The sequence below is a fragment of the Grampus griseus genome, assembly GCF_964374135.1.
Source record: "Grampus griseus genome assembly, chromosome: 5".
NCBI lineage: Eukaryota > Metazoa > Chordata > Mammalia > Artiodactyla > Delphinidae > Grampus > Grampus griseus.
This window is the reverse complement of record NC_138998.1, coordinates 96236018-96263960: the sequence shown is the minus strand read 5'-3', so window position 1 is coordinate 96263960 and position 27943 is coordinate 96236018. Positions and strand designations below refer to the sequence as shown.

At 37.4% G+C, this 27943-nt stretch overlaps 1 protein-coding gene across 1 annotated transcript in view; it reads left to right on the top strand.

The window, feature by feature from the left end:
- Positions 1–953: 953 nt before the first annotated feature.
- TBC1D23 (TBC1 domain family member 23) overlaps positions 954–27943 on the top strand; it is a 64463-nt gene continuing 37473 nt past the window's right edge. The window contains exons 1-2 of the mRNA XM_082655501.1: positions 954–1127; positions 26722–26833. Coding sequence (XP_082511627.1) covers positions 1075–1127; positions 26722–26833 — 165 coding nt within the window. The 5' untranslated portion in view covers positions 954–1074. The remainder of the gene's footprint in view (positions 1128–26721; positions 26834–27943) is intronic.

The window sequence follows — 27943 nt, the reverse complement described above, 5'->3', positions numbered from 1 at the left end:
ATAAAAATGTATATTGTTCTGCCTATTTTTAAAGCCAAATATAAATGACACCATACTTTACCTACCCTTCCACAATGTTTTGTTCATTTAACATCATATTTTCCAGATTAATCCATATTGTTACATGTGGCTTTACTTCATCAGCATTAGGTCCAGGGCTTACAAAAGCATTTCCCTAGGTCCATCTTCCTGAACCCTGTGCTCAGCCCTAGGCCCAGGTATGGTCAAGGGGAAACTAAAAGCCGGCGCTTTGCTGGTGATGGTAGACACCGAGCTTGGATGTGGAGGCCGAGGAGTCCACCCACGTGGAGTGAAGGGGAAGTAGGGTGGGAAGAGAAGAAACTTGGCAGCTCTCCCTGCTTGGAAATCCAGAGTTCTAGAATTCTAAATTTGGACTTGCCCTTCTATGTTGTTAGAAAGATATGTTTATAAAGGTGGGAGGCTAGAACATATTTCCTTTACTGTTTAGCTTTAAAAAAAAAAACTTTTAAAGTATTCAAACATAAAGTACGTGGCCTCCATTTGTACTTCTGACCGCGCCCCACAAACAGAGGTGAGCGTGCCTTTTCCTTACATCCCACTCTTTTCTCAAACACAGCTGTTGCACTAGGAAATGGCCCAAATGTGGCTATGCTCCTATCTCCACCCTCCCTGTAGGATTCCCCCCTCCCCTCGCCTCTCCACTATTTAAGACAGTCAAACATGACTTTAAGCAGGACGCCAAGACGCAAAGAAGACGCTAACTGCACGCCAAGAAGCGACCCTCTCAAGGGCCTCCTACTGGGACGCACGCCCTCGCCAAGCCCCGCCCACTGCGCCCGGCCCGGTCCCCGCGGCATCCTGGGACATGTAGTCTTTGGATGGGGTAGCGGCTCTCCACGTCTCCTCCTCCAAGTTACCTTTCGCCCTCGGGACGTCGTGACGTTGCGTTCTTCGCGTTGTCGCCTCTTCCCTCTTCCTTTCCCTCTCCAGAAGCTCAGTCCCAGACTTCCGAGGACCTTTTACGACGTTGGGTCTGAGTCGGCCTCGGCGCCAGGTCCACTTTTCGGCAAAGTGACGTGGACGTCAACAGCAATGGCGGAAGGAGAAGAGGTCCTGCCACTGCCAACGTCGGGGGGCGACGGCTGGTGAGTGAAAGCCCCGGGCTGCTCTGCACTGCTTTTCTATTCTGCCTTGTCACCACCTTGCGGGTCCCAGCGGCACCGGCAGGCGCCGGCATGGAACGGGAAGACCCGTCCTCGAAGTCCGACGCCCTGCCCCGCCCCCTCTGCCTACTGGCTCTCCTCTGTCAGCCCAGTCCTGCCCAAGGGGCTAAGCCCGGACTCGATGGGAGAGGGGTGTCGTCCAGCTGCTGGGTCTCAGTTCGGCCCTCCTGGTTCATCCGCCGGTTTCCAAACTGTGCTGGAGAAGGGTGGCTTCAGGGTTGGGTTTGGCCGGAATTCCTGGCCCGGGGAGTCAGAATAGGCTGGTGAGGAAGGAAGATTCGCGGATGCAGATCTCAGGCACTGGAATACCATTTGAAGAAAAGACCCTTGAAATGACCACCGCGACCTTTGCCTGAGGGTTCAGAGGTTGAGAGATACACCCAGGGAGGATCCCTCCCACATAATTCAGACATTTTTTGTGCTAGGTTTTATTTCTCGTTTCGCGTTCCAATAGTTAACACCCTTCGTTTCTTGCACACAAGTCGTCTTTTCCCTTCCTACCACTTTCCTCACAGCTCGATTTCAGAGATTTGGTTGCGATATAAGACACTGTTCTTGCTTTACTCAAGCCTTTGTATGCTTACCTGGTCTATTCTCAGGGTTGTGGGAGGATCTCGGACAATTTTTGGTAGACTTTAGTCACCCAGTGTTGTTAATCTCTGGGAAAGTCTCCTACTTTTGAATTAATTGATCTTCACAATACAATTTTAGGGACAGCAGTGTAAAAAAAAAAAGTGGAACCTTTAGAGGCTTGTAGAATTTTTACAATTGATGTAAGTGTATTGACTGCCGGTATTAGTTTTAGATCTGCTTGTTCATCATATATGTACAGCTCACTGGCACTCTAATTATAATCCAGGACATTTGTAGACATGGAGTTTAATTCCTCAGGAAGAAATGGAAATCGGTGAAAGGGATAGATAATATAGTAATTGAGAAGTTCAAGTCTCAATTAGCAGACATCTCGCATCACCTTAGTACATGCACTCTCCAAGGTGTAGGATGAAAATTTATGTGACCTAGATGTAGTTTCTTTTCTCGATTTGCTTATCTTGGTGTTGGGGAGCTGTAATAGGAACACTCAGTAAGAAGGTAAAATTCCTCTGGTTCTTTGGGAGTGTGAAGAAAAGTGATATGAAAGTTCAGGGAGACAGAAACCATGTCCACTTGGAGTCATTGGGGAAAGCTTTACAGGGCTGGAAGTGTTTGAATTAGGCCTTGAAGAATGAGTAGGATCTAGACCAGCACTGTCCAATAGAAGTGTAACGTGTACCACACATGTAATTTAAATTTTCTAGTAGCCACATTAAAAAGAAACAGGTGAAATTAATTTTAATTATCTATTTTATTTAATTGAATAGATCCAAAATATTATTTCAACATGTAATCATTGTTTAAAAAAACAATACTGTTACATCCTTTTTGTACCAAGTCTTAAAATTCGATGTGTATTTTACATTTATCATACATCTCTGTCTGGTTTAGCCACATTTCAAATGTTAAATAGCCACACATGGCTGGTGGCTAACATGTAGGGTCAGATTAACAGAGCAGAAAGTTCTCTATGAAGTAATAGCATGAGCAAGGACATAGGCAAGAAAACTAATGATTTGTCTGGAGCGTAAGGACTAGAACATCATGAAATTTGCTGTTTTGGAAGAGTGAATTTGTTGTATTATAAACTGGCTGTAATAGCTGATTGAAGGCCACAAGGGGAAGTGTTTCTAGAGCTAAGGTGTCTTTAAGTTCTTAGGTTAGGAGGATTGTGAGCAGGTGTCTGATTCACAGGGGCAAGGACCATGGAGTGAATGGTTGCTAGAGGTAGTATTCTCTCTGGCATTTCTGTATCTTTGGTGAGGCTTCCCATTTTTCTCTTTTTATTTTCATGAGTGGAGGAACCCTGAGTGTTCTCTGATTTTTATTCTCCCTCCATTCTCTTCTAATCTTTTTCTCTACTCCCTCCACGCACTGGTCCCCTAGAAGTGAGTTTGAATAGAGTCAGAAAAGATTCGGATTTGGAGCCACAAGTTCAGTGAAGCCTCTGTTCTCAGAGTGCTTGTTAATTGGGTTGTTATAGAATGGAGAGGCTTTATTCTTTTTTTAAAAAAAAATGCTGTGACATTTTTATTGTAATTTTTTTAGATAGAAATTTTTGTGAAATATATTATATATCTCATTGCCTAACCAAACTCATCTTAATGATTTAAGGTCATTCAGTTTACAAATGTAAGTGTATAAAAATAAAACTAGGGCTTCCCTGGTGGCGCAGTGGTTGAGAGTCCTCCTGTCGATGCAGGGGACACGGGTTCCTGCCCTGGTCCGGGAAGATCCCACATGCCGCGGAGCGGCTGGGCCCGTGAGCCATGGCCACTGGGCCTAAGCGTCCGGAGCCTGTGCTCCGAGGTGGGAGGGGCCACAGTGGCGAGAGGCCCGCGTGCCGCATAAATAAATAAATAAATAAATAAATAAAACTAGGTCCCTGTCCTCAAGGAATTTGTGGACTAGTTAGAGGAGACACATTTAAGAACATCAATAACTGTTATATTTCTGTAACACACTGACACCTTTCGGGCCTATTTAGGCAGGAAGGGTAGATTGTTGCTGTTTAAATGGTCCCCTATAGCCATCCCTTTTTGAGATTGCTTTTTATTAGTTTTTCCTGTTTTCTTTCTTTGTTGTCAGTGGTATCTCCCAGTTTGTTCCTGATCTGTGAAGGTAAGTAACTGAACTTGTTAAATTATCTATTCATTTGTAAAAAGGCTCAGGATGGGGCCTGAAGAGCTTAAAAGTACAAGATGTCACTTTTACTTATTTACAGTTTTTCAATTATGTTCTAGATCAGTGTTTCTCAAAACTTAAATTTGCATTGGGGTTACCTGGAGAGCATGTTAAAATGCAGATTCTGATTCAGTAGATTTGCTTGGGACCCGAGATTCCATATTTCTGACTGACCAGCTACTGGGTGATGGCATTTCTGGTTCATGAACCATACTCTGGTTATCAAGGTTCTAGATAATGTGTATCTTCGAATGAGTTGGTCAGAGGAATATCTGTATGTATGTTATCTCTCTGTATGTTATAGTGTATCACCTAATACATTATACTATATATATTACATAATTATACTATAATTTATCTGACTACATGATTTATCATTGCTCTTTAGCTAGCGAACTTCTCATGGGCAGGTGGCTCAGTAAATGTTTATTGTCTGAATGTGTGTATGAATGAATACAGACTTTTGTGAAATCATGTGCAGTAATATACCAAGCTGTCAATTCATATAAATTTTCTGACTCCATTGTTTTTGTGAGCTGTGTAATTGTCTGCTGGTGTAATGCTCATTTTTTATGGAAAACCAGGGTTATCAGAAACTGTGTCAGCTCTCAAACTTTCTGAAATTGCAGCCATATAAGCTCAGAGGGCATGGAGAAATCCTTGTAAAAATGTTTACAGTTTGAAATGATTTAAGTTTAATTAAAAAGTTAGTATAAGCTACAGGTTTGAAAATAAAAGAAATGTTAAATTATTACAGTCTAAAGATTGGTCATTATTCTTCTTGGTATTGAAGAAACCAGCTTTGAAATTGAGGCTTTCATTTTCTGAGGCTTTCTTTCTGAAATAACTCCTTAAGATCTAAAGTCATGATTAAAAAAAATTTTCTCTTTGGTGTACAGATTGATTGTACAACAACTGTTGGTATTCTGAGTTTGCTTAGTTAAAATTTTTTGTACAACTTTTCTTAAATTGTTGCTAAACTTCTATTAAAATTGTAGAAATATCAGTTCCATAAAGAAGCTTCTATTGTTGTAATTTGAAATGCGAATAGGAATTGTTTTGAGAATAATGGGGTCTTTTTCAGAGTTTTGTGCACTTTGTGAATAGTACTCTCAGTGCTTTCCATTTCATAAGCATTGAAATAGAGATTTAAAGGGTCACTTAGGGAGCAGGTGATTGCAATTTCAGACATGATAAAATCAATAAAGAAATACATTTAATATGAAAGAGAATGTAACCCATTGCTTAAGAAGAATATTGGTAGCTTGTAGTTATAGCAAGACTAGATATTACCTTACAAAAAATGAAGAGAAAATGAACCTTACTGGCTGGAATTAGGAGTTTTTAAGTGACAACTGTTAGATTTTGTAAACTGTAAGTAGAGGGTAGACAAAAATTAGACATTAAGACTTATTTTGTTTATAGTATTTACATTAATGTTATTATTGTAATTCAGATTTTACTGTTTTTAGAGGTAATTCCTAAATAATAATTCACACTTTTAGGATTTTGTTCCTGTGGATGTTTTAATATCCACAGGTAAGAGTTAGTAATTGGTTTTTGCACGCTAAAGAAATGTATTCAATTAATTTATTTCTATTTATTTGTACTCACTGCTGAGAATACAGGTGCATTCCCTATCTGAGTATAGTGAGGCACTTCAGGTAATTCTGGAGCACGAGTTAAGTGTACTGCGATACACAGCCAACTCATGAGTAGGTGTCTTCTGAACAGAATTGATAAAGTATGCTTGGCAAATCTTTTCTGCTGCTTATGGTGAAATGTGGATTCTACTTGGTATAAACCAAAGACAGTGCCCCCCTGCCCCGCCCCATGTATCAAAAAGCAAAATAGAGGCAAAGCATTCCTAATTCATTCAGTAAACATTAACTAAATACTGGTTATATTCAAGCTGCTATGTAGTGTTGTAGAAAAAATTTGAAACATTTAAAACCAGAACTGTGCATTGTTCTGACATTCTTGGGCACTGCAGTTTTTCATCATTTTAGCCCTAGGAATAGATACATGAAGATATCTTCTGAAGATACTTAAGTACTTGTGTTGTTGGAAATTACATGCTTTAGCAGAGTAGTATAGGATTATACAGCTTGAAAAGGGACAATGCTTGAAGTGACTTATTTAGATATTGAGAATTACACATGGAAAACAAATCAGTCCCATATGTTAGGTTCATAAGAGCAAATTGTTGTTTGTGGAAATGCAAGAGCAGTAAGAGCCAATTAAAAAAAAACACCTATTTCCTGAAATTTAATGTATATTTGTTTTTAAGAGTCTGTCTTACCTTTTGACCTGAGTCGAGAAAATGATGACTAATTAAATAATTTGTTTCACATCTTCCTTCTTCTCCAAGGTTAAAGGAGGTTTTTCTTATCCCTAAGCAGACATAGCATTTCGTAGTTGGGTGAGAACCCTGTAGCATGTGCTTTCATTACTTTAAAGCAGTTGTTACATAAAGCTAGTTGCTATGGTGGTATTTAATAATTTCACTAAGAAGATATAAGAAAATACTATGTTTACGTAGAGCTTTATCTTTTGTATACTATCTCATTTTGGCTCTTAGAACAATTCTATGCAGAAGGGAAATTATGAATTATTGTCCTTTCCTTGTTAGAGATGAGAGAACAGGCATAGGGAGGTTAGACAATAGACCCAGTGAGTGGAAAATCTGGAACTTAAAGTCATGGCTCTTTAAGCCCTGTGCTCTTTCTAAAGTTGATTGTGTGTACAGTGTATAGTTCACAAATACTTTAACAGACAGCTAGAGAGAACCCAGTTAAAAATATGCTAATCCTATACCCAATCGACCATGTGTTTTGAAACATACAATATGCAAAGTTGTGCTTTGTTGAACATATGGTGTGTATTTTCTGTGGCACTTTACAAGGCTCTAAGGATATGCATAAGCTGTGAAACACATTATTTTTCTTGCATCCACAGGAAGGGACAATTCATGAGTGATATGGTGGGATATGATACAGAGCATTATATACTATAACTTTATATCTCTATGGTTTTCATAATGTGTCCTCATATCTCTTGCCAAAAATCACATAAATAGATTAGTTTTTTATCTTAAGATATTATGGTTACAGGGACTTCCCTGGTGGAGCAGTGGTTAAGAATCCGCCTGCCAATGCAGGGGACATGGGTTCGAGCCCTGGTCCGGGATGATCCCACATGCCGCAGGGCAGCTAAGCCCGTGCGCCACAACTACTGAGCCTGTGCTCTAGAGCCTGCGTGCCCTAGAGCCTGTGCTCTGCAACAAGAGGGGCCACTACAAGGAGAAGCCCATGCACCGCAACGAAGAGTAGCCCCCACTTGCTGCAACTAGAGAAAGCCCGCGCGCAGCAACGAAGACCCAACCCAGCCAAAAATAAATAAATAAATAAATTTTAAAAAGCTATTATGGTTAAAAATATCATCTAGATTATATATATAATATGTTATATATTTAAATGTATTTATGTAATAAGTTATATATTAAATATATGTAAATATATAAGTAATACAATTATATGTATCATTTATGGAAGTAAAATTATAATTTTTGATTTACTTATTTAGTTTGTGAGAGCACAGTAGTGGTATTTAATTAGAACATGTAAACAATTACACAGTTTTAATAACTCTCACCTCAGTAATTTTTTCATTGTTTTTATTCAGTGATGTAGGAGAAATAAGAAACTTGCTTTTAAAATCGCTTCCTTGTGGTTATTGTCCCTCTACAGAGTTTCTGGTCTCTGTTTTGAAGTATAAAAGTGACGCATAGAAGGATGTATTCATCTCATAGGGGTGTGCAGTTGAATACCAAACATTCTTGAGCTTATTTAGTAGATTCCATTTAGATTTAACCACTGACATGAAAATAAATGAGAGCCTTTTTTATTGAATAAGTTCTCACTAATGTTGGAATTCAGGTTTAAAAAATAAATCCGTTATGTATTTCTTTGCCAAACTATGATCTCCATTGGTAAAGTACCTTTGGAAAGAATTGCCCAAATGTTGCAAATATTGTCACTTCATTTGCAGTAATTGTTCCTTTATCTTCCAAAATGATGGTTTCAAGAAAAGGATTATTGGGGGTATTTCTTTTCTCATTACATTTTGAGTAAAGTGGAAATTTGTAATAGAAACAGGTAATTTGCTGTTTTGTGTTGACTTGTGCTGTTTTCATCCCATTCTTTCTTTGAGGCAAAAGGTATACACTATTTTCAGTTTCCAGATAAACTAGTGCTTTGGTTGGGGGGTGAGGGAAAAGACGCTGATGCATTTCTTTTTGCCTTAAGCGTGCTAGAAAGTCACCTTATATGTATAGAAAAGAACAGTGTGTTGGGGACTTTTTATTTTGAGGAAGCATGGAAGAGGAAAAGGATTTAGAACACTCTCTAAAGTTAACTACTCATTAGTAGAGAGATGTTCTTCCATTTTGTAAGCCAAGTCTTACAGAAAATGCATTGCAACATTACACATATGGTAAAGTTATAAGCAGCGGTTTTTTTAAATGCTTACACAAAAATTCCTGAGTTTTTTCTTAGCAGAAGAAGGTATACCATTGGTGCAATTTGATCTATGTGGATTATGGATAAAAAATAAGTTTATGAAAATTTAAAGCATCTGGTCCATTTGTACTGTAGTTAATTTTAGTAGTTTACAGAGCAGTCTGTGATCACTGTCTCCTTTGCCTATTGCACAGTGCTGAAATATTGTAGCTATCATGTTTGTTTGTCATCTCAAGCCAAGAGGACTAGATTTAGCACCTTCTTTACTTGGCCAAGATCCTAGTTAAACACAAATTCTGCAGAGGATTACAGTATTTGATAGGGGAATCTCCCAAAGCTGCTTTTGTGGATCTGATCCTGATACATAGTTTCACTATTTTTTTTTTTTCAAGCTGGTGGATGGGGTGTTTTTCCCCTTGGCATTCAAATATACATTTTGTTAAAATACTGTAACAGTGTGTCTGACAAGAATCCAGATAACTTCAAGATTTTGCAGTTAACAAATTGTGCTCTCATGGACTGTAAGGTGTCATGGTCATTTCCAAATGTGCCATAATACTATTTGCTGTTAGAATGCTTTGAAAATTTGAGATTGGTATTTTAAAATAAGTTGCATAATACATATTATGGTCAACTCCATCCATATCTACTGTACAAGCAAATCTGTAACAAAGTTCTGGTATTTCCATTTCGAACAAATGTCACACAAAATATTCAGGAACAAAGTAAGGAGTTTTGGTTTGGTAGTAATTTGTAACAAGTGTGCTAACAATAGTAGCAAAATAAGTTCAGACAAAGCTTTGGTGCTGATGTCTCATGACCTGGGCATTAAGAAATAACCAGAAGTCTGATGGCAAAATTAAGTCATGAAACCACAACTCAATATGTGCAACTTGTCACTGTTACACAATTTGCTGGTGCTCAGGACTAGTTAGCTGGCTATTTTTGAGTTTTAAATAATTGATCAGAACCTTGTGCCTGGGTATAATGTGTATACATGAGCAAGCTGGCCTGTCATTGTTTACTCTGTGCTCATCAGCAGTTTACATTCTAAACAAATTGGAATGAACTACAGCTCAAAAAGAGCCGCTCCTGTCTCTGTTCAATGGGATTAGATAATAGGACCTGGGCTAAAACCTTGGAGGAGCCAGCTAGACTGTAAGCTACATGAGAGCACCGGCTTTGTTTACTGCTAGATCTTCAGTGCCTCACACAGTGGCTAGCATGTAGTAGGTGCTTCAATACATATTTATTGAAGATTTGAAAAAAGAATACTTTTGTTAGGGAGGAAAGAATTCAGAGCATGGGTTAGAGAGAGTTACAGGAGAAGTACTGCAAACTGAAGGCAGAGTGTTTTAATGAGAGAGTCTAACTTTGCAGAGTATGTGAAGAAGATGAGGACCAGGAACGATGACTAATGACTCCTTGGAGCAGTTTTATTAGAGCAGTGGAGAGTTTGAGTGAATGAGAAGAGACAACGTGGAGGCGAGTGGAGACTACAGTTTGCAGGGCGTTGAACCGTAAAGGGAAAGAGAGAGATGACTTTTTGAAAGGGAGGTCACATGTAGGACCTTTTGAATAAGCAAATGTGGAAATATTGGGGGAAAGGAGAATAATCATAGACTATATTGTTCTTTATATATTTGAATGCTAGGAATACTTTCAGTGAAGAGTTCTGAGTCCATTTTATCTCTTGGCTCTGTTTAATACAGTAACCCCTCTGTATCCTTGAGTTCCATATACAGGAGTGTAGAACCTGTAGTTTTGGAACCCGGGAATACAGAAGGCCGACTGTACTATGGCGTTTTATATAAGGGATTTGAGCATCTTTGGGTTTTTGGTATCTGCAGCGGGTCCTGGAATCAATCTCCAACCGATACGGAGGGATGACTCTACTACTGCTAGCAGTCAGAGGTTTGAACGATATCCTTTGCAGTAGAAATAACACATTTAAGATGTTTACACAGCAGGTGTTGGGCTTTTATTGATTTCCCCTGTAATGCGGTTTTTGTATTTTTCTTGTAATCACATAATAATGTATCTTAGATCCTGACCATTTTAAGACACAAAATTAATTTTTTAAAAAATCGGTAATTTGGGTTTTCTCTAGTTTCTCTGTACTCTGCATTTAAGCTTAGGTGATTATGTATATTTCTAGGTCCTAAGTGGTCTTTTTTTTTTTTTTTTTTTTCGGTACGCGGGCCCCTCAGTGTTGTGGCCTCTCCCGTTGCGGAGCACAGGCTCTGGACGCGCAGGCTCAGCGGCCATGGCTCACGGGCCCAGCCACTCCGCGGCATGTGGGATCTTCCCGGACCGGGGCACGAACCCGCATTCCCTGCATCGGCAGGCGGACTCTCAACCACTGCGCCACCAGGGAAGCCCCTAAGTGGTCTTTTTGAACTACTATAATCTTTGATTTTTTAAATAATTACAGGAAAGGATTGGATTTTAAAGAATTTTGAAAACTAGTGAAGTTGACTTAGCTTACTTGGTAGACTGAGAAGCTTGATGAATTAAAACGATTTGTTTCCAACCCAGAAAACATTCTGTCCTAAGTGTTTTAGCAATTTATCTCAGTATGCTTTTGGGTGACAAGAGTCTATTTTGAAGTTGAATAGGCTTTGGGAAGTCATACAGGCCATCTAATAAGTTGCTGGGAATGATTACTAATTGCTTAATTCTAGGGCTACTTCATTATTTCATATGTATGCTTTCTATTAAAAAAAACTTATTGAGTGCTTACTTTGCCTTTAAAGATTTAATCTTGACTAAATGAAGAGTTACTTAGTATTCCTACACGCATGTTTTCGCTTGTCTTCTAATTTTAGTTTTTTCCACACTTTACTGTTGTCTCATTTGTGCCTCAGGATTTGTGTCACATGTACCCAGCAGTGGTTCATGTGAACAGCAACTCACTGTCTGACACACTTCTTTTTGGGGAAACAGTGAATCTTCAATGCCTGTGGAGTCTTGTATGGAGACGGTCCTGAAAAAGAAAGTTGGAAAGGACAGATTCAGGCAAGGTGTAGTCATTAAGATGGAATGAAAGAGGAGTGGGAGTGATAGTCTAGTAGAACAGGAGATAATTCATGTGTTGTATAAATACTCTCCACCTCTTTTGATTGGATGGTATCTGATACTATCCCTGTTTTACAGGTGAAGAAACTGAGTTTGTATCTTAGGTCACACGGCTGTTAAAATTGTATAGAATCTGATGTCATGTTTTCTGATTTTAAATTTTATATTATTTTCTCTGTAACACATTGTTTCTAAGCCTTTATATTCTTAATTTTTGATGCTTTTGCTGTTGAGCTGCCATGGCAACTGTTTAGGAGTCTGTTCCTTTCCCACACCGGTATTTAGCAAGTAGTATCAATTTGAGAAGTTAAAGAGGCAAGGCAAGCTGTTACCCCCTTAACAACGCTAAGGTGAGGCTTGGACCCTTCATAGTGATACACTCCCTTCATTGAAGTAGTAAATGAGGGTTGACACAAAAGCTTCCTCTTAAAGCCCTAAATTAAAGAGTCTGTAAACTATTTCTAATGAAGTTACTTTTTTGAGATGTAATTTATGAATCATAAAAATACATCCATTTAAAGTGTACAGTTCACTGGTTTTAGTATATTCCCAGAGTTAAGCAGTCATCACCATGATCTAAGTTTAGAGTGTTTTCATTACCCCCAAAGAAACCCCATACCCATTAGCATCCGTCTTATTCCCCTGTCACCCCAGGTCATAATGATCTACTTTCTATCTCTATACATTTGCCTGTTTTGGACATTTCATGTGAACAAAATCATACATATGTGGCCTTTGTGTCTGATTTCTTTCACTGAGCATAATTTTCAAGGTTCACACGTGTTGCATGTTATCAACGCTTCATTCCTTTCTATTGCTTAGTATTCCAGTGTATGAATACACATTTTATTTATTCATCAGATGATGGACATTTGGATTGTTTCTACTTTTTTGGCTATTATGAATAATATAGTACTGTTAATAAATATTCTTTAGAAGTTTTTTGTTGTTGCCTTTTTTAATGTGATAAGACATACATAACATAAAATTTGCCATTTTAACATGTACAATTAAGTGACATTAAATACATTTACAATGTTGTGCAACCATCACCACTGTCTATTTCCAGAATTTTTGATCATCCCAAACAGAAACTCTCTACCTAATAAATAATAGCTCCCCATTGCCCCCTACCTCCAGCCTCTATTCTACTTTTTGTCTTTATGAATTTACCTATTTTAGGTAACTCATATAAGTGGAATCATACACTGTTTGCCCTTCTGTGACTTTTTTTCCCCCACTTAGCATTTGTCTTTAGAGTTCATTCATGTTGTAGCATGTGTCAGAATTTCCTTCCTTTTTAAGGCTAACATTCCATTGTATATATATATATATATGTACCACATTTTGTTTATCCATTCATACATCAATGAATATTTGGGTTGTTTCTACTTTTTTGGCTGTTGTGAATAATACTTCTGTGAACATGGATGTACAAATACCTGTTTGAATCCTTGCTTTCAGTTCTTTTGGGTATATACCCTAAAGTGGAATTGCGAGGTAATGTGGTGAATCTGCGTTCAACTTTTTAAAGAACTGCCAAACTTTTCCACAGTTGGCTGTACCATTTTTCATTCCCACTAGCTAGCGATGCACAAGAATTCTAATTTCTCCATATTTTTGCCCCCTCCCCCCCTTTTTTTTTGATACTAGCCATCCTAATGGATGTGTTGTATAGTATCTCATTGTGGTTTATGTACAAGTTTTTGTGTGGTGTATGTATTGTATTCTCTCGTGTGTATGTATACCTAGGAGTAGAATTGCTGTGTCATATTGCAACTTTAACATTTTGAGGATCTGTCAAACCAATTTCAAAAATAGCTGAACCATTTTACATTCCTACCAGCAATGTGTGAAGATTCCAGTTTCTATTATGACTTTTTGGTATTAGCCATCCTTGAGAGTGTGAAGTGGCATCTCCTTTGTGGGTTTTCCTTTTTCTCATTGTGGTTTTGATTTGAGTTTCCCTAATGGCTAATGATGATGTGTGTCTTTTTATGTACTTATTGGCTATTTGTGTATCTTTTTTTTTAAAGAAACACGAGTAGTTTTTATTTATTTATTTATTAATTCATTCATTCACTTAGGCTGTGTTGGGTTTTTGTTGCTGCGCGCGGGCTTTCTCTAGTTGCAGCGAGCAGGGGCTACTCTTCGTTACGGTGCCCGGGCTTCTCATTGCAGTGGCTTCTCTTGTTGTGGAACACGGGCTCTAGGCACAAGAGCTTCAGTAGTTGTGGCACACAGGCTCAGTAGTTGTGGCTCGTGGGCTCCAGAGCGCAGGCTTAGTAGTTGTGGCGCATGGGCTTAGTTGCTCCGCGGCATGTGGGATCTTCCCGGACCAGGGATTGAACCCATGTCCCCCGCATTGGCAGGCGGATTCTTAACACTGCGCCACCAGGGAAGCCCCTGTGTATCTTTATTTTGGAGAAAGGAGAGTCGTCAGATGCTTTGGAAAGGTCAAATTAAGGTAAATGTTTGATTATTAGGAAGGAGCATAGGGAGAGTGGTACCTCTGGAGTTGTGGGTGTCAGAGAAGGAGGAGGAATGATTGGGTGCGTAAGAGGAGGAGTTGAGTGGAAGATGAGGGAGAAGTGGTGACATATGTTGTCAAGAATACTTTCAGAAAGCTTTGCTGGGAAAGGAACAACCAAGAGTTTGGTTACCTACGTGAAAGGAAAGTTTGGAGGAGTTTTTGTGGTTGTCATTATCGATGTTGTTTCTAATAGCAATACTTGAGTATATGGCTCAGAGGAAAGAGCCAGTGGAGAAAGAGAAGTGGAAGATAGGAGAGAGAGGGATAATGGTGGCACATGGCTCTAGAGGAGTTGGGGTGGGGCGGGGTGGGAGAGGGAGGGATGAGGGAGATAAGACCCAGGTGAAGTTATCAGTCTTGGACTAGAGAAAGGATACCTAGACATCTATGCATATAGGGAAGAAGGAAATGATGTCTGGGATAATAAGTTACTTATGTTTGGTTTTGGAGAGTGGCTGAGATCAAAGGGAAGAGAAGCCTGCTGTCCTATATTTTCTCTTTGGAGTCAGAAGTAATGTCACTTGAGGTAAAGTGGGCTGGGTAGGGAGTCTGAAGAAAGTGGTAAATAGAAGATTTTTAGGTAACATTGATGCCTAGAAGAAATAGATGGTGGTGAATATATGATAGCATCATGAAGTTGTCTTAATTTCTTTTCCCATGAAGTCCTCAGTGAGCAGAGTATAGGAACAAAGAAAGTAGAACTGGTTAGATTATCCCATTGTTAGGAGTTTGCAGCTTTCTGAATGTGGCAGGAAGACAGAGGAGTGAAGTTCAGGGTGTTAAGAATGTGCTTGAAGTCTTAGGCCATGGAATTAATACTGAGGACATAAAGTGAAGCCACATGAAAGTTCTTATAGCAAATCTGTGCCACCCTTCCACCCTCTACTTTTAACTCCTTACACAGGAAGCATGGGGAGGATATCCCTTCTCCAAAATTAATTTTCTTCCATGCTCAAAAATAGAAACAAATATTTTTACATCTTTTAACTTCCTTCCAAGTTTATCATATATTTAAACTTTTAGAAAAGTTTGTTGTCTGTATGGGTTGCACTTGTTTATTTTTTTTTACACTTTCAGTATTCAGTATGAGAGAACTAAAATAAATTAATATATGTATGTTACATATGCCACATTGTTTTCTTCTTACTGATTATGTGAAGTAGTCTTAAGTAGTAGATACTTAATACTTTAAGCAAGGACATATATGTTTGAGGTGAGAATTTTTATCATCTTTTTTCTCCTTGCAAGTATTTGTGCATTTTCGAGGATACAGATAATAATCCCCCCTAAAACAAAACAAAACAAAATAAATTAAAATTCCCCTGTAAGTAAACCAGTAGAAATAAACTTTTTAAATATCCTTCCCCATGTGTATGGGAAAGACTGGGTGGGGAGTGGGGATAATGTACTTTTTCTTTTAAACATGTATGCTTGGATGTTAATTTTATTTTATTTTTTTAGTTATTTCTGAGATATACATTTTAAAGTAATAACTAGAATTATGACTTATAACATTATACCTTCTACTCTACCATCTTGGTTCCTCCCTGGATGTTAATTTTAAAATTTTTTCTTAAAAACTTAATACATGTCCTTAATATTATAAACAGTTTCCATTTTATTAATTGTTTTTTAGCATTTTAAACTGTTGCTTAGTATTCCATCTGCTGATTTAAATCAATTCCTCATTTTAGGACAACTTACATTGTGTGTAGTTTTTCATAGTTAAAATAAGCACTGCTTTGAACATGCCTGTAGCTGACTCACTTTACTCATTCTTAATTATTGCTTGGTGAAAGGTATATATGTTAAAAAGGAATCCATAAATGTTATTTAAATTATTCAAAAACTACATACAAATATAATATGTATTATAAGTATACTCAAGCTGTACTGACTGATGCTATGTGAGAAGTGAAAGTTTCATTCCTATTTCATTTCTCTGAAGTACCCACCTTTCACGATTTTGTTTTTTGTTCAAATGGATACTATCATAATTCTAAATAATATTTGATGCCTGCATTACCTAACTTTTAACATTAAAGAATATTGATTATTGAATAATTCTTGAGGGAATTTGTGCTAAGGATAAGTGGGAAAAGATTAGCACAAGGAAAATTTAGAAAGTACATAAATACCAAACAGTAGGGGGACAGCCAAATCAATTACTCAGCCATTAAAAATCTTATTTTTTATTAAGAGTATTGAATGACTCAGAGAAATGTGTGTGATATTTTTGAAAAATATAAATGAGTGAATCCTGCAGAGCATAAAATTATATATTCAATATAAGGACTTACCTGGTAGTCCAGCGGGTAAGATTCCAAACTCCCAATGCAGGGGGCTCGGGTTCGATCCCTGGTCGGGGAACTAGATCCCTCACACATGCTGCAACTAAGAAGTCCACATGCCGCAACTAAAGATCCTGCATGCCACAACTAAGACCTGGCGCAGCCATAATAGATAAATAAATAAACAAATATTTTAAAAAATACGCTTATTAAAAATATACATATATTCAATATAACAGTTTTTATGTGTATATATGTTTCTGTACACACACACATACACTTACACACATACATATATATGAAGAACTGAAAAGTTATTTACGGAATGTTAATCTTATGGTAATAGAATTGTGGTTGTTTCTGTTTTTTTTTTTTTTTTTTACTTTTAATTGGAGTACGGTTGATTTACAATGTTTTGTTAGTTTCAGGTGTACAGCAAAGTGAATCAGTTACGCATATGGATATATCCACTCATTTTTAGATTATTTTCCCATATAGGCCATTACAGAGTATTGAGTGGAGTTCCCTGTGCTTTACAGTAGGTCCTTTTTAGTTATCTATTTTATATATAGTAGTGTGTATATGTTAATCCCAACCTCCCAATTTATCCCCCGCCCCGACTTGTGGTTGGTTTTTATATTTTTTTATACATTGACCAAATTCTCTAAAATGACTTTTAAAAATGGGATAATATCATTAAAATAAAGTAATATAAAGATAGTGTGTTGACTTTTGTTTGACTGTTTTACCAAAAAAGGCCATAATAGAAAATATAAGTGCCATATAGACCAGTTAGCTGTTCAGAATTAGAAAAAGCCATTTTAGAGCCACATACTTCCCTCCAAGCCTTACTCCTTCACTCATAAATACTGGTCACAAGGAGCGCAGTTCCATATGAAAATGACTGAACAAAAATCTCACCAAGATAGTAAAGAAAGCAGAAAATTTATCCTCAGAAGCATTTTCACATTTTAAAGAGAGGCAATATTTTAATGCATTTATTTACTTGGTTTAACTTAAACTTAGAAATAAATTATTTGGGGCTTCCCTGGTGGCACAGTGGTTGAGAGTCCGCCTGCCGATGCAGGGGACACAGGTTCGTGACCCGGTCCGGGAAGATCCCACATGCCGCGGGAGCGGCTGGGCCCGTGAGCCATGGCCGCTGAGCCTGCGCGTCCAGAGCCTGTGCTCCTCAACGGGAGAGGCCACAACAGTGAGAGGCCCGCATACTGCAAATAAATAAATAAATAAATAAATAAATAAATAAATAATTTGACTATGTGATCCCTAAATTATTTTGAAATTCCATGTAAAGAAATTCCATAGGAACATGCTATCCCAAGTTCTTTATTAATAATAACACCATTAACTTGATGAAATATATTTGTAAGAATCTTAAGGTCCCTTACATGTTTTTAGTTATCTTTTTTTGTAATATAATTTAAATACAAGAAAATGCACCAATTTTAAGGGTGCAGTTTGATGAGTTTTACCCAGCGTGTACAATCATGTATCCAGCACTGCACTTCCATCACCCCAAAAAGTTCCCTGTACTGCTTCGTAGTCAGTCCCTTTTCCTACCCCCGGCCCTGGAAACCACAAATCTGTTTCTATCCCTATAGTTCAGCCTTCTGTAAAATTTCAATTAAATGGAACCATTCAGTATATACTAGTCTTTTGTTATAGCTTTTTTCACTAAAAACATAATGCTTTTGAGATTCATCCATGTTGTTACATATAGTTTTTGCCTTTGAAATTCAGAGTAGTATTCCATTTTATACTACAATTTGATTTTCCAATGATGAGTGTGATGGGCATATGTATTTTTCCATTTGGAGGCTGTTATAAACAAAGTTGCTATGAATATTCATATATAAGTCCTTGTGTGAATATATGCTTTTGTTTTTCTTAGGTAAATATCTAGAAGTTGAATGGCTGGGTTGAATGGAAAAAATTATGTTTAACTTTATAAGAAACTGCTGAACTGGATACCAAGTTCAGTTCCATTTTTCATGCCCACCAACTGTGTATGAGAGTTGCAGTTTCGCTCTACAATAAATAACATTTGGTGCTGTTAGTCTTTCAGTTTTTCTGGTGGGAATATAGTGCTATCTCATTATGGGTTTGATTTTTATTTTACTTTCCTAATGACTAATGATGTTGAGCTGCTTTTCGTGTACTTATTTGCTGTTCATATGTCTTCTTTTGTGAAGTGTCTGTTCAAATTACTTGCCCATTTTTTGTTAATCAGGCTTTTGTCTTACTATTAATGTTACTCAAAGTGGGAGTGTGGCTGCTCCCTGCTCTGAAGCCAATAAAGAGGCATGGTGGAAAGGAAGGTTTGTTTTATTTGGGGGGCCAGCAGAAGGGGGTGGGGGGTGGACTCCTGCCCATAGGCCAACTCCCACCCACTGACAGTCAGTGGGCAAGAGCTTTTATAGGTGAAAAGAGGGGACTACATGCAGAAACCGCATAGTCAGCTCTGACAGTCACCTTGAAATTGGACATGTAGTGGTCTGATCAGCGTCATCTTGTTTGTTTTAAGTACAATTAATCTTCAGTTCCAGGGTCGGTTTGTTCCCGTTTATTTGAGGCCAGTTCTCAGAATTGTGGCAGCTTATGTCATGGCTGGTCGTCAAGTAGTTAACTTCTTCCACCTGGTGGGGGTTTTAGTATCTATAAGACAGCTCACAGGATATGGCTCAGAATACTATCTGTAGCCATTAAAGAGGAACTAAAGGTCCTTGACTATGCTTAGTGACTAAACTATTATTATTTAGTTTGTTGGACTGTTTTCCTTTGTTTCTGCATTTTCTCACTTCTCTGATTAAACTTATTCTTTGGCTGAAGTTTTTCCACACACAAAAGGCTGGCTGAGGACATGGGGGTAAGGACCATAAGGTCCTGCTCCGTTTCATTAAGTTGTAAGCATTTGGTGTATTTTTTGGACACAGTCCTTTATCAGAAATTTTACATTTTTTTCTCTCATTCTGTGGCATGTCCTTTCCTTGTTTTTCTTTTCAAGAGACGTTTCTAATTTTAATGAAATCTAATTCATCAGTTTTTCCTTTTATGGATCATCCTTTTGGTACATATCTAAGAACTCCTTTGTAACCAAGGTTACAAAGATTTTCTCCTATGTTTTTCTTTCTAAAAGTTTTATAGTGTTGTTCTTGCTTTCAGATCTAAGACCTGCACCGTGCCTGCCTCTTGTCTGTGCTAATTTGAGATCCTTTCTCACTCTTCCCATTTGGTTCTTTACTTCCTTTTCTGCCTGTTTCTGGCTTTGCACACCTTCTGATCAGAATATATCCTGTTGCCTTTTCTGGGGACTCCGAGTTCCAGTCCTGTCCCATTTTTTCCTGGAGGTCAAAATACATTGGAAATCCCCTTTGATTTTGTTACGATAAGAAAAAGCCAATTTTTATTTTTCAGTTTTTTTAAACGAATTATTTGTTTTCTAATGCTGGTCCTGCCTTTTTAAAAAAAATTTATTATTTTTTAAAGTTTTTGGCTGCATTGGGTCTTCGTTGCTGCACACGGGCTTTCTCTAGTTGCAGTGTGCAGGCTTCTCATTGCAGTGGCTTCTCTCGTTGTGGAGCACAGGCTCTAAGCACGCGGGCTCAGTAGTTGTGACACACGGGCTCCAGAGCGCAGGCTCAGCAGTTGTGGCGCACGGGCTTAGTTTCTCCACGGCATGTAGGATCTTCCTGGACCAGGGATTGAACCTGTGTACCCTGCATTGGCAGGCAGATTCTTAACCACCGCACCACCAGGGAAGTCCCAAAAAGTCAGTTTTAATTTAAAAGTCAGCTATTGGATTCTCTTTGGTTTTCTATATAAATGATTTTACTTAGAAATAATAATTATATATTTCATTTCATTTAGTCTACTTATATTTGTTTGTCTTACTGCATTGGTCAGGTATCTGGTAATAACGTTGGTAAGTAGAAGCAACACAGGCATTCTTGTCTTGTTCCCAATCTTAACAGGAATGAATTTCAAGTTTTGTTTTTTCCATTAAAAATGACATCTGCAACAGGTTTTTAGGAGAAAGCCTTTAAAAAACTAAAAAAATTCCCTATTTCAAGTTTTCTAAGAGTTGATTCCATCTGGAGAAGAAAAAACTTAACTTTATTAAATCCTTTTTCTTTATCATTGATCACCCAATCTCTCATTCTTTGCCATTAATGTGGTAAATTACAGTGAAAGATTTTTTTTAAACACTGAAACTTCCTTTCACTTTTATGATTAATTCAATTTAGTCACAATATACTATTTTTTAATACGTTGCTAGATTTGAATTCTTTGTGTTTTTCAGTGTCATAAGTCAAGTTGGCCAATATTTTTTACCTGTTTTTTGTTTTCAAAATTAAACTTAATGGCTTGGCCTTTTTCTTTGTTCTGTAAGAAGTTTTATGAACAAGGATTTTCTGTTCCTTGAGAATTAAATAGAACTTGCTTGTCAAAAAAAAAAGTCAGCTATTGTTCAGTAATAATAACAACAGTAATAGTGTTCGTGGCTTCTATTTATTGAAGAATTATTATGTGCCAAGTATTGCACTGAATGCTTTGTGTTCAGAAATTTGTTTAAGTGTTAACTGATCTAATATAGGCACTGCTTCTATATATGTTACTTGCTTAATATTACATGGCTATTGAGTTGGGCCAATATTGGATCTCAGATCTGAATCTAAAGCCTGGATTCATGAACTTTTTTTAAAGATTTATTTATTTTATTTTTGGCTGCATCAGGTCTTAGTTGCGCTGCGTGGGCTTTTTGTTGTGGTGCACAGGCTTCTCTGTAGTTGTGGCGTGCAGGTTTTCTCTCTCTAGTCATGGCGCGCAGGCTCCAGGGTGCGTGGGCTCTGTAGTTGTGGTGCGTGGGCTTAGTTGCCCTGCATCATGTGAGATCTTAGTTCCCTGACCAGGGATTGAACCCGCGTCCCCTGTGTTGCAAGGCGGATTCTTTACCACTGGACCACCAGGGAAGTCCCATGAACTGTTCTGGTATACTAAATATAGTTGAATTTTTAAAATTATGGTAGAATAGATACATAAAACTTATCATTTTAACCTTTTAAGTATACAGTTCAGTAGTGTTAACTATATTCCCATTGTTGTGCAGCTAATCTCCAGAACTCTTCTTCTCTTGTAAAACTGAAACTCTATACCCATTAAACACAAACTCCTCATTCCCCCACTGCCTCCAGTCCCCAGCAACCGCCATTCTGCTTTCTGTCTCTATGAATTTGAGTATTCTGGGTGCTCATATAAGTGGAATTGTACATCATTTGTCTTTTTGTGACTGGCTTATTTCATTTTGCATAATGTCCTCAAGAGTCATCCGTGTTGTAGCACGTGTCAGAATATCCTTTTCTAAGGCTGTATGATATTCCATTTTGTGTGTGTGTGTGTGTGTGTATGTATACATGCATACATACATACATGTATATGTATACACACACACCCTATTTTGTTTATCTGTTTATCCATCAAAGGGTATTTAAGTTGCATCCACCTTTGGCTATTATGAATAATGCTGTTATGAGCATGAGTGTACAGATATCTGTTTAAGTTTCTGCTTTCACTTCTCTTGGGTATATATCCAGAAGTGGAATTGCTGGAGCATATGGTAGTTCTATTTTTAAATTTTTTTGAGGAATAGCCATACTATTTTCCAAAGTGGCTACACCATTTTACATTCCCACCAACAGTGCATGGAGTTGCAGTTTCTCCACATCCTCACCAACATTTATTTTGTTCTTTCATTCTTTTTTAAAATAGTAGCCATCCTAATGGGTGTGAAGTTTTAATAGACTTGATTTTTAAATTCTTCCAGACTTTCTTGGGAAGAATGAATAATTAATAAGTATTATGTATGCATCATACACTTAACCAATTGAATTATTGATATTAATGTTCAAAATTATGAGACAGTCATGGATTTCCCTGGTGGTGCACTGGTTAAGAATCCGCCTGCCAATGCTAATGCAGGGGACACAGGTTCGATCCCTGGTCCTGGAAGATCCCACATGCCGCGGAGCAACTAAGCCTGTGTGCCACAGGTATTGAAGGCCGTGTGCTCTAGGGCCCATGCTCGGCAACAAAAGAAGCCACCGCAATGAGAAGCCTGCGCACCGCAACAAAGAGTAGCCCCCGCTCACCACAACTAGAGAAAGCCCACACACAGCAACAGAAACCCAACGCAGCCAAAAATAAATTTAAAAAAATAAAATTAAAAACAAAAAAGAGACAGTCATAATAGCCACAAAGTTGAAACAAATCAAATGTCCATTAAGTGATGAATAGTTAAAATATAGTACATTCAATGAAATATCTTTTGGCAATAAATAGCATGTGCTGATACATGCTACAACATTGAAAACGTTATGCTAAGTGAGAGAAACCAGACATAAAGACCATGTATGTATGGTTTTATATATAAAATATCCAGAATAGATAAATGTATAGAGACAGAGAGTAAATCAGTGGTTGCTAGGCTCTGAGAGGTGGGTATAGGGGAATTCAGAATGGCTGTTAATGAATATGGATTTTAAGTGCAGAAAGATATGTAAAAAAATTTTAGACAATGGACTGTCTTGTTTTCATCCCCTATTTGGAGTGTGTACAATTAAACTTCGCAAACATTTTGAAATTATAGGGAAGAGAAGTGTTTAGAACATGATTAGGAAGAAAACAGAATTTAGAAAAAAGTGTAATATATAGTTAGTTTTTCCCAGTGGCAGATTTTCTGTAACTTTTTAAGTTTTAGGAACACAACGTATAGTATAATCTAGTTGCTTTTAAAAATTAAAACTTTAAATATGATTCAATGTACAGCTTATTTGGAAAATAATTACAATACTTCAAATTGAATATATTAATCCTAGAAGCATTTAGAAATGAATGCTTAATTTGGTAGTGTTTGAAAATTCATGTCCCCTCACCCCCTTAACTTGTGTTGTGCAAATGCTTCAGTGTGCTAGAAGTTACTCACCATTTGGTTGAGGAAGAAAAATCTAATTCAGTTGCTAACTTAAATATAATCATTAAAATCATATAAATTTAGTCCCATTGTTTGCCTTGCTGTGATTAGCAGATCGGGTTACAGTGCTTAGATTAGGTGATTTTGCCTCAGAACATCAGGTATGGAGAAATTCCATTAGGATTTATTTAAGTTTTGAAAATATGTCATTGATAGATCATTGACAGAAACCTATACTATTTTTTTAAAATTAATTAATTTATTTGTTTTTATTTTTGGCTGTGTTGTGTCTTCGTTGCTGTGCATGGGCTTTCTCTAGTTGACGCAGTCGGGAGCTACTCCTCGTTGTGGTGGGCGGGCTTCTCATTGTCGTGGCTTCTCTTGTTGCAGAGCATGAGCTCCAGAGCACAGGCTCAGCAGCTGCCGTGCACGGGCCTGCCCAGCTGCTCTTCGGCATGTGGGATTTTCCCAGGCCAGGGATCGAACCCGTGTCCCCTGCATTGGTAGGTGGATTCTTAACCACTGCGCCACCAGGGAAGTGCTATACTGTTATACAAACAAATGTTACAGTTTCAAGGTACAGGTACAGGAAGAGATGCCTTTCTGCTTCTTTCTAACCCTAAAACTTTGGATTTGTTTTGCCTTAAATCTTTGAGCAAAGAAGACAATTACTTACTTTTCGTATTTACTAGGATAAATGGACAAGGCCTGTACTTTTCTATTTTTAAGACCTGTCTGAATATCCAGTACATTTCTATCAACTTTATCTTGTAAGGATATTAAGAAGCCACCATAATCAGAGAAGACTTAAAAAATCTCAACCCACCCAGTCATACTCCACCAGACGTACATTTTTCTTTTGGATATTAGGTATTGCTTGTTCAAAAGTAAAAAGAAATTTGCTTTCCGGGAAGGAAAGTTCTGTCTGAGAGCTAAATGCCATAGAGTTCCTATCTCTTGTTAGGAAATTGACTCTTTTATGAATTAACTTCACTGTTTCAGCTCTTTTACTAATTTTACATGCACATTTGTAATGTTCAAGGTCTGATAACTAAACCTTTGAACACCTTGTTCAGAAGGTAACATTACTTCTAATTGTTTAGTTTGTGAGAAGTACCTTTGACTACTTAAGGTGGAGCATTTTCTGGTCTCTTGCTCATGGTTGTGTTCCTGGAAACTACATTTGTGGTTCCCTGGGGGCAGCATCAAATAATCCAATAGCAGCTGTATCAACAAAGATGTGCTTGTATATTATTATCATTATTATCAAGTACACTGAGGATTGGACATTTTGCCCCAAAGTACTGACTTTGTTGTCTGGAATAGTAAGGGATTTGGCAAAGTTCAAAAAGAAACCAAAGATTTTACACTGAAAAATGCAGAAATTCTAGGGACTTCCATGGTGGTCCAGTGGCTAAGACTCCGTGCTTCCAATGCAAGGGGCCCGGGTTCAGTCCCTGGTCAGGGAACTAGAACCCACATGCCACAACTAAAGATCCCGCCTGTCGCAACTGAAGACTCTGCATGTGGCAAGCGAAAGATCCCGCATGCTGCAACGAAGATCCCACGTGCCGCAACTAAGATCTGAGGCAGCCAAATAAATAAATAAATATTAAAAAAAAAGAAAAATGGAAAAATTCTAGTTCTTCATTAATTTGGTAAAAAGAATTTTATCTCATTAAATGGGGTTTTCAGTTCATTTACACATTTAATCATTTAAAAGTATGGTATTTATTAAGAAAGATTCCATTACATTTTCTTTGTGTAATGATTACAAACAATCCTTCGAATTCTAACAGGCTGTCGTGTACATTTTGGCCAAATAGAATAGATAAACCCCAGTCTTTATCAACTATAGACCTTAATTAACTGTCTCAACAGTAGACATGACGTTTCTTTCACTTCCTGGTCCAACACTTTGGTAACCATATAGCAAAAGAACGAAATGTTTCTTGTGTGGTTACTAGTTAGATTCTTAAACATATGAGTTTGTAGTAGCTTGGTTAAGAAATCTTTCAAATTTGATCACGGCTTTTCTGTTGAATTTGAACCCAAGTGATTACATTTTCGTTTAATTCCTTTCCCTTAAGGGGGCAACACTTTGGGAAATTTATACAGTTAAACTAATATTCTTGGAATCCTATGAGTAGAGGAAGGGATTTACATTATCTTATTGAGAGAATGTAATGGGAGTAATTTATTTTCCTCAAAAACCACAAAAATGACAAAATCCTGGTTTTCTGATCCTAGTGGGATGCTCTGCCTTTTAGCCTGCTCCAAAGAATTTTAGGAATTGGCTAAGTTAGGGATTTTTATTTGTACAGATTTCTTATGTATTGTATGCTAAAATTGTAAACAATGACTGGAACCTTAGCCTTTGAGAATTCTGAGGGAATTAGCTATTTTAAGTAGTTATTTCCTGGCTAAAAAACAATTCATACCTTTGTGAAAGTTTTTTTTTTAAGTATTATTTTAACCATATACAAATGAAAATAAAATTTATTTCATACTTACTTTTCTCCTTAAACATAGTAGACTAAACATAACTGCTTGATGATTTACTTGATAATTTATTTGATGATGTGGTATTATTTTGCTTTAATATATAATAAACACAGTGATGACGTTAGAGTTTTTTTCGTTCCTCTAACAGTTATTGAATATTCACTGTAAGACAGGTATTGTTCTAGGCATGAGATCTGTATAGTTTTGTAGTAGTATTCCCATACCTTGAATTCTTGGCCCAATTTTATGGTTTCTCCTTCTTGCCACCATCTGGCATAATGTTAAGAGCATAAATTCTGGTACCAGACTGTTAAAATTGGAATCCTAGTTCTCCTGCTTACTAGTTGTGTGACTATAAGCTATACAACCGCCCTTTGCCTCAGTTTTTATGTCTGTAAGCTAGGGCCAGTGATATAATCTGTTTCATAGGGTTATTGCAAGAATTTAAAGGCATGTGAAATGTTTGAACTGTGCTTGGCACAAAGTTAGTGCTATAGAAAGTTATTAGTCATTATCCCTACTATGAATATTACTATTACTATGACTTCTCAATGCTGTTTGCCCTGTTTCCTGTTTTTAAATTTCTTTAATCTTAGCAAACAGATAACTAAGCTTGCTAGAACTAAGTGTAAAATAAGAATAAATTGACTGTATGAAACCTGAGATTTCCTTTCAAGAAAACAAAATGTAGTGTATGCCTTGGCATTATGTCTAAGAACCTTTCTTTCTTAGACATAACCTTTAATAGGTCATACTTATAAATGAGTACTGAGGAAGGAAAAACAAATAAAATTTATCTTAATAAATGGGACTTGTCTTTCAGGGAAAAAGATCTTGAAGAAGCTTTGGAAGCAGGAGGTTGTGATCTTGAAACTTTGAGAAATATAATTCAAGGGAGACCACTGCCTGCTGATCTGAGGGCTAAAGTTTGGAAGGTAACTAGAAACTGAAACAAATAAAATGTAATGACTTAAGAATAATATTTTAGAATTTTTATTTTCAGTTGTCTTAGTTGCAGAAGTACATGCCACACTTAGAAAATTCATCAAACAGAGCAGCTTGCTAAAATGTGTGTTTCTGTAGTGTTTGGTATATTTAATAATTCAGGTTTTGAAAGGCAGTGCTTTCTTTTGTAGCCATTAGAAATGATGTTTATGAAGATTGTTCACTGAAATGGGAAAATGCAACCAATGAGTAAAATAGGATATATAATTGCAGATATGGAATGATCTCAGCTATGTTTTAAAAAAAAAAAGGTAGGGAGAAGAAACAGGTCTCTGGGTGTTAGAATTACAGGAGATTGTCCTTTGCTTTATTTTCCGCTTCAGCTGTTCTCTAGTACATGTGTATTATCATTTTTAAATTTTAAATTAAGATTTTTTTATGATGAAAAAAGAAGTAGTTCCCTTTGTTAAAACGTGTAAGCAAAGGATAAGATAAAAAACCATCTGTTGGGCTTCCCTGGTGGCGCAGTGGTTGAGAGTCCGCCTGCTGATGCAGGGGACACGGGTTCATGCCCCGGTCCTGGAAGATCCCACATGCCGTGGAGCGGCTGGGCCCGTGAGCCATGGCCGTTGAACCTGTGCGTCCGGAGCCTGTGCTCCGCAACGGGAGAGGCCACAATGGTGAGAGGCCTGCGTACCGCAAAAAAAAAAAAAAATCTGTTATCTACCACTTATAGGTAGAACACATAATAATGCCTTGGTGACACATCTTATTTTTTCCACTCTGCACATATATATGTAACAGAAATGGAATTACAAGTGTATATAGCATTCTGAATGTTTTGTTATAGAAATTTAAAACACATACAAAAGTAGAGAGACTTGTTAGTGAACCCCCATTTACCCATCACTTAGCTTTAACTGTTACCAACATTTGGCCAGTCTTGTTTGATTAGTATTCTATCCTTTCCTCCCCACCCCGCCCACTGGACTATTTTAAAGCAGATCCTTGGTAGCACACTAAAATATTTTAGTATGAAAGTCTAAAAGATAAAGACTTTTAAAATAACCATAACACTGTTAAATTGAAAAGAATGGTAA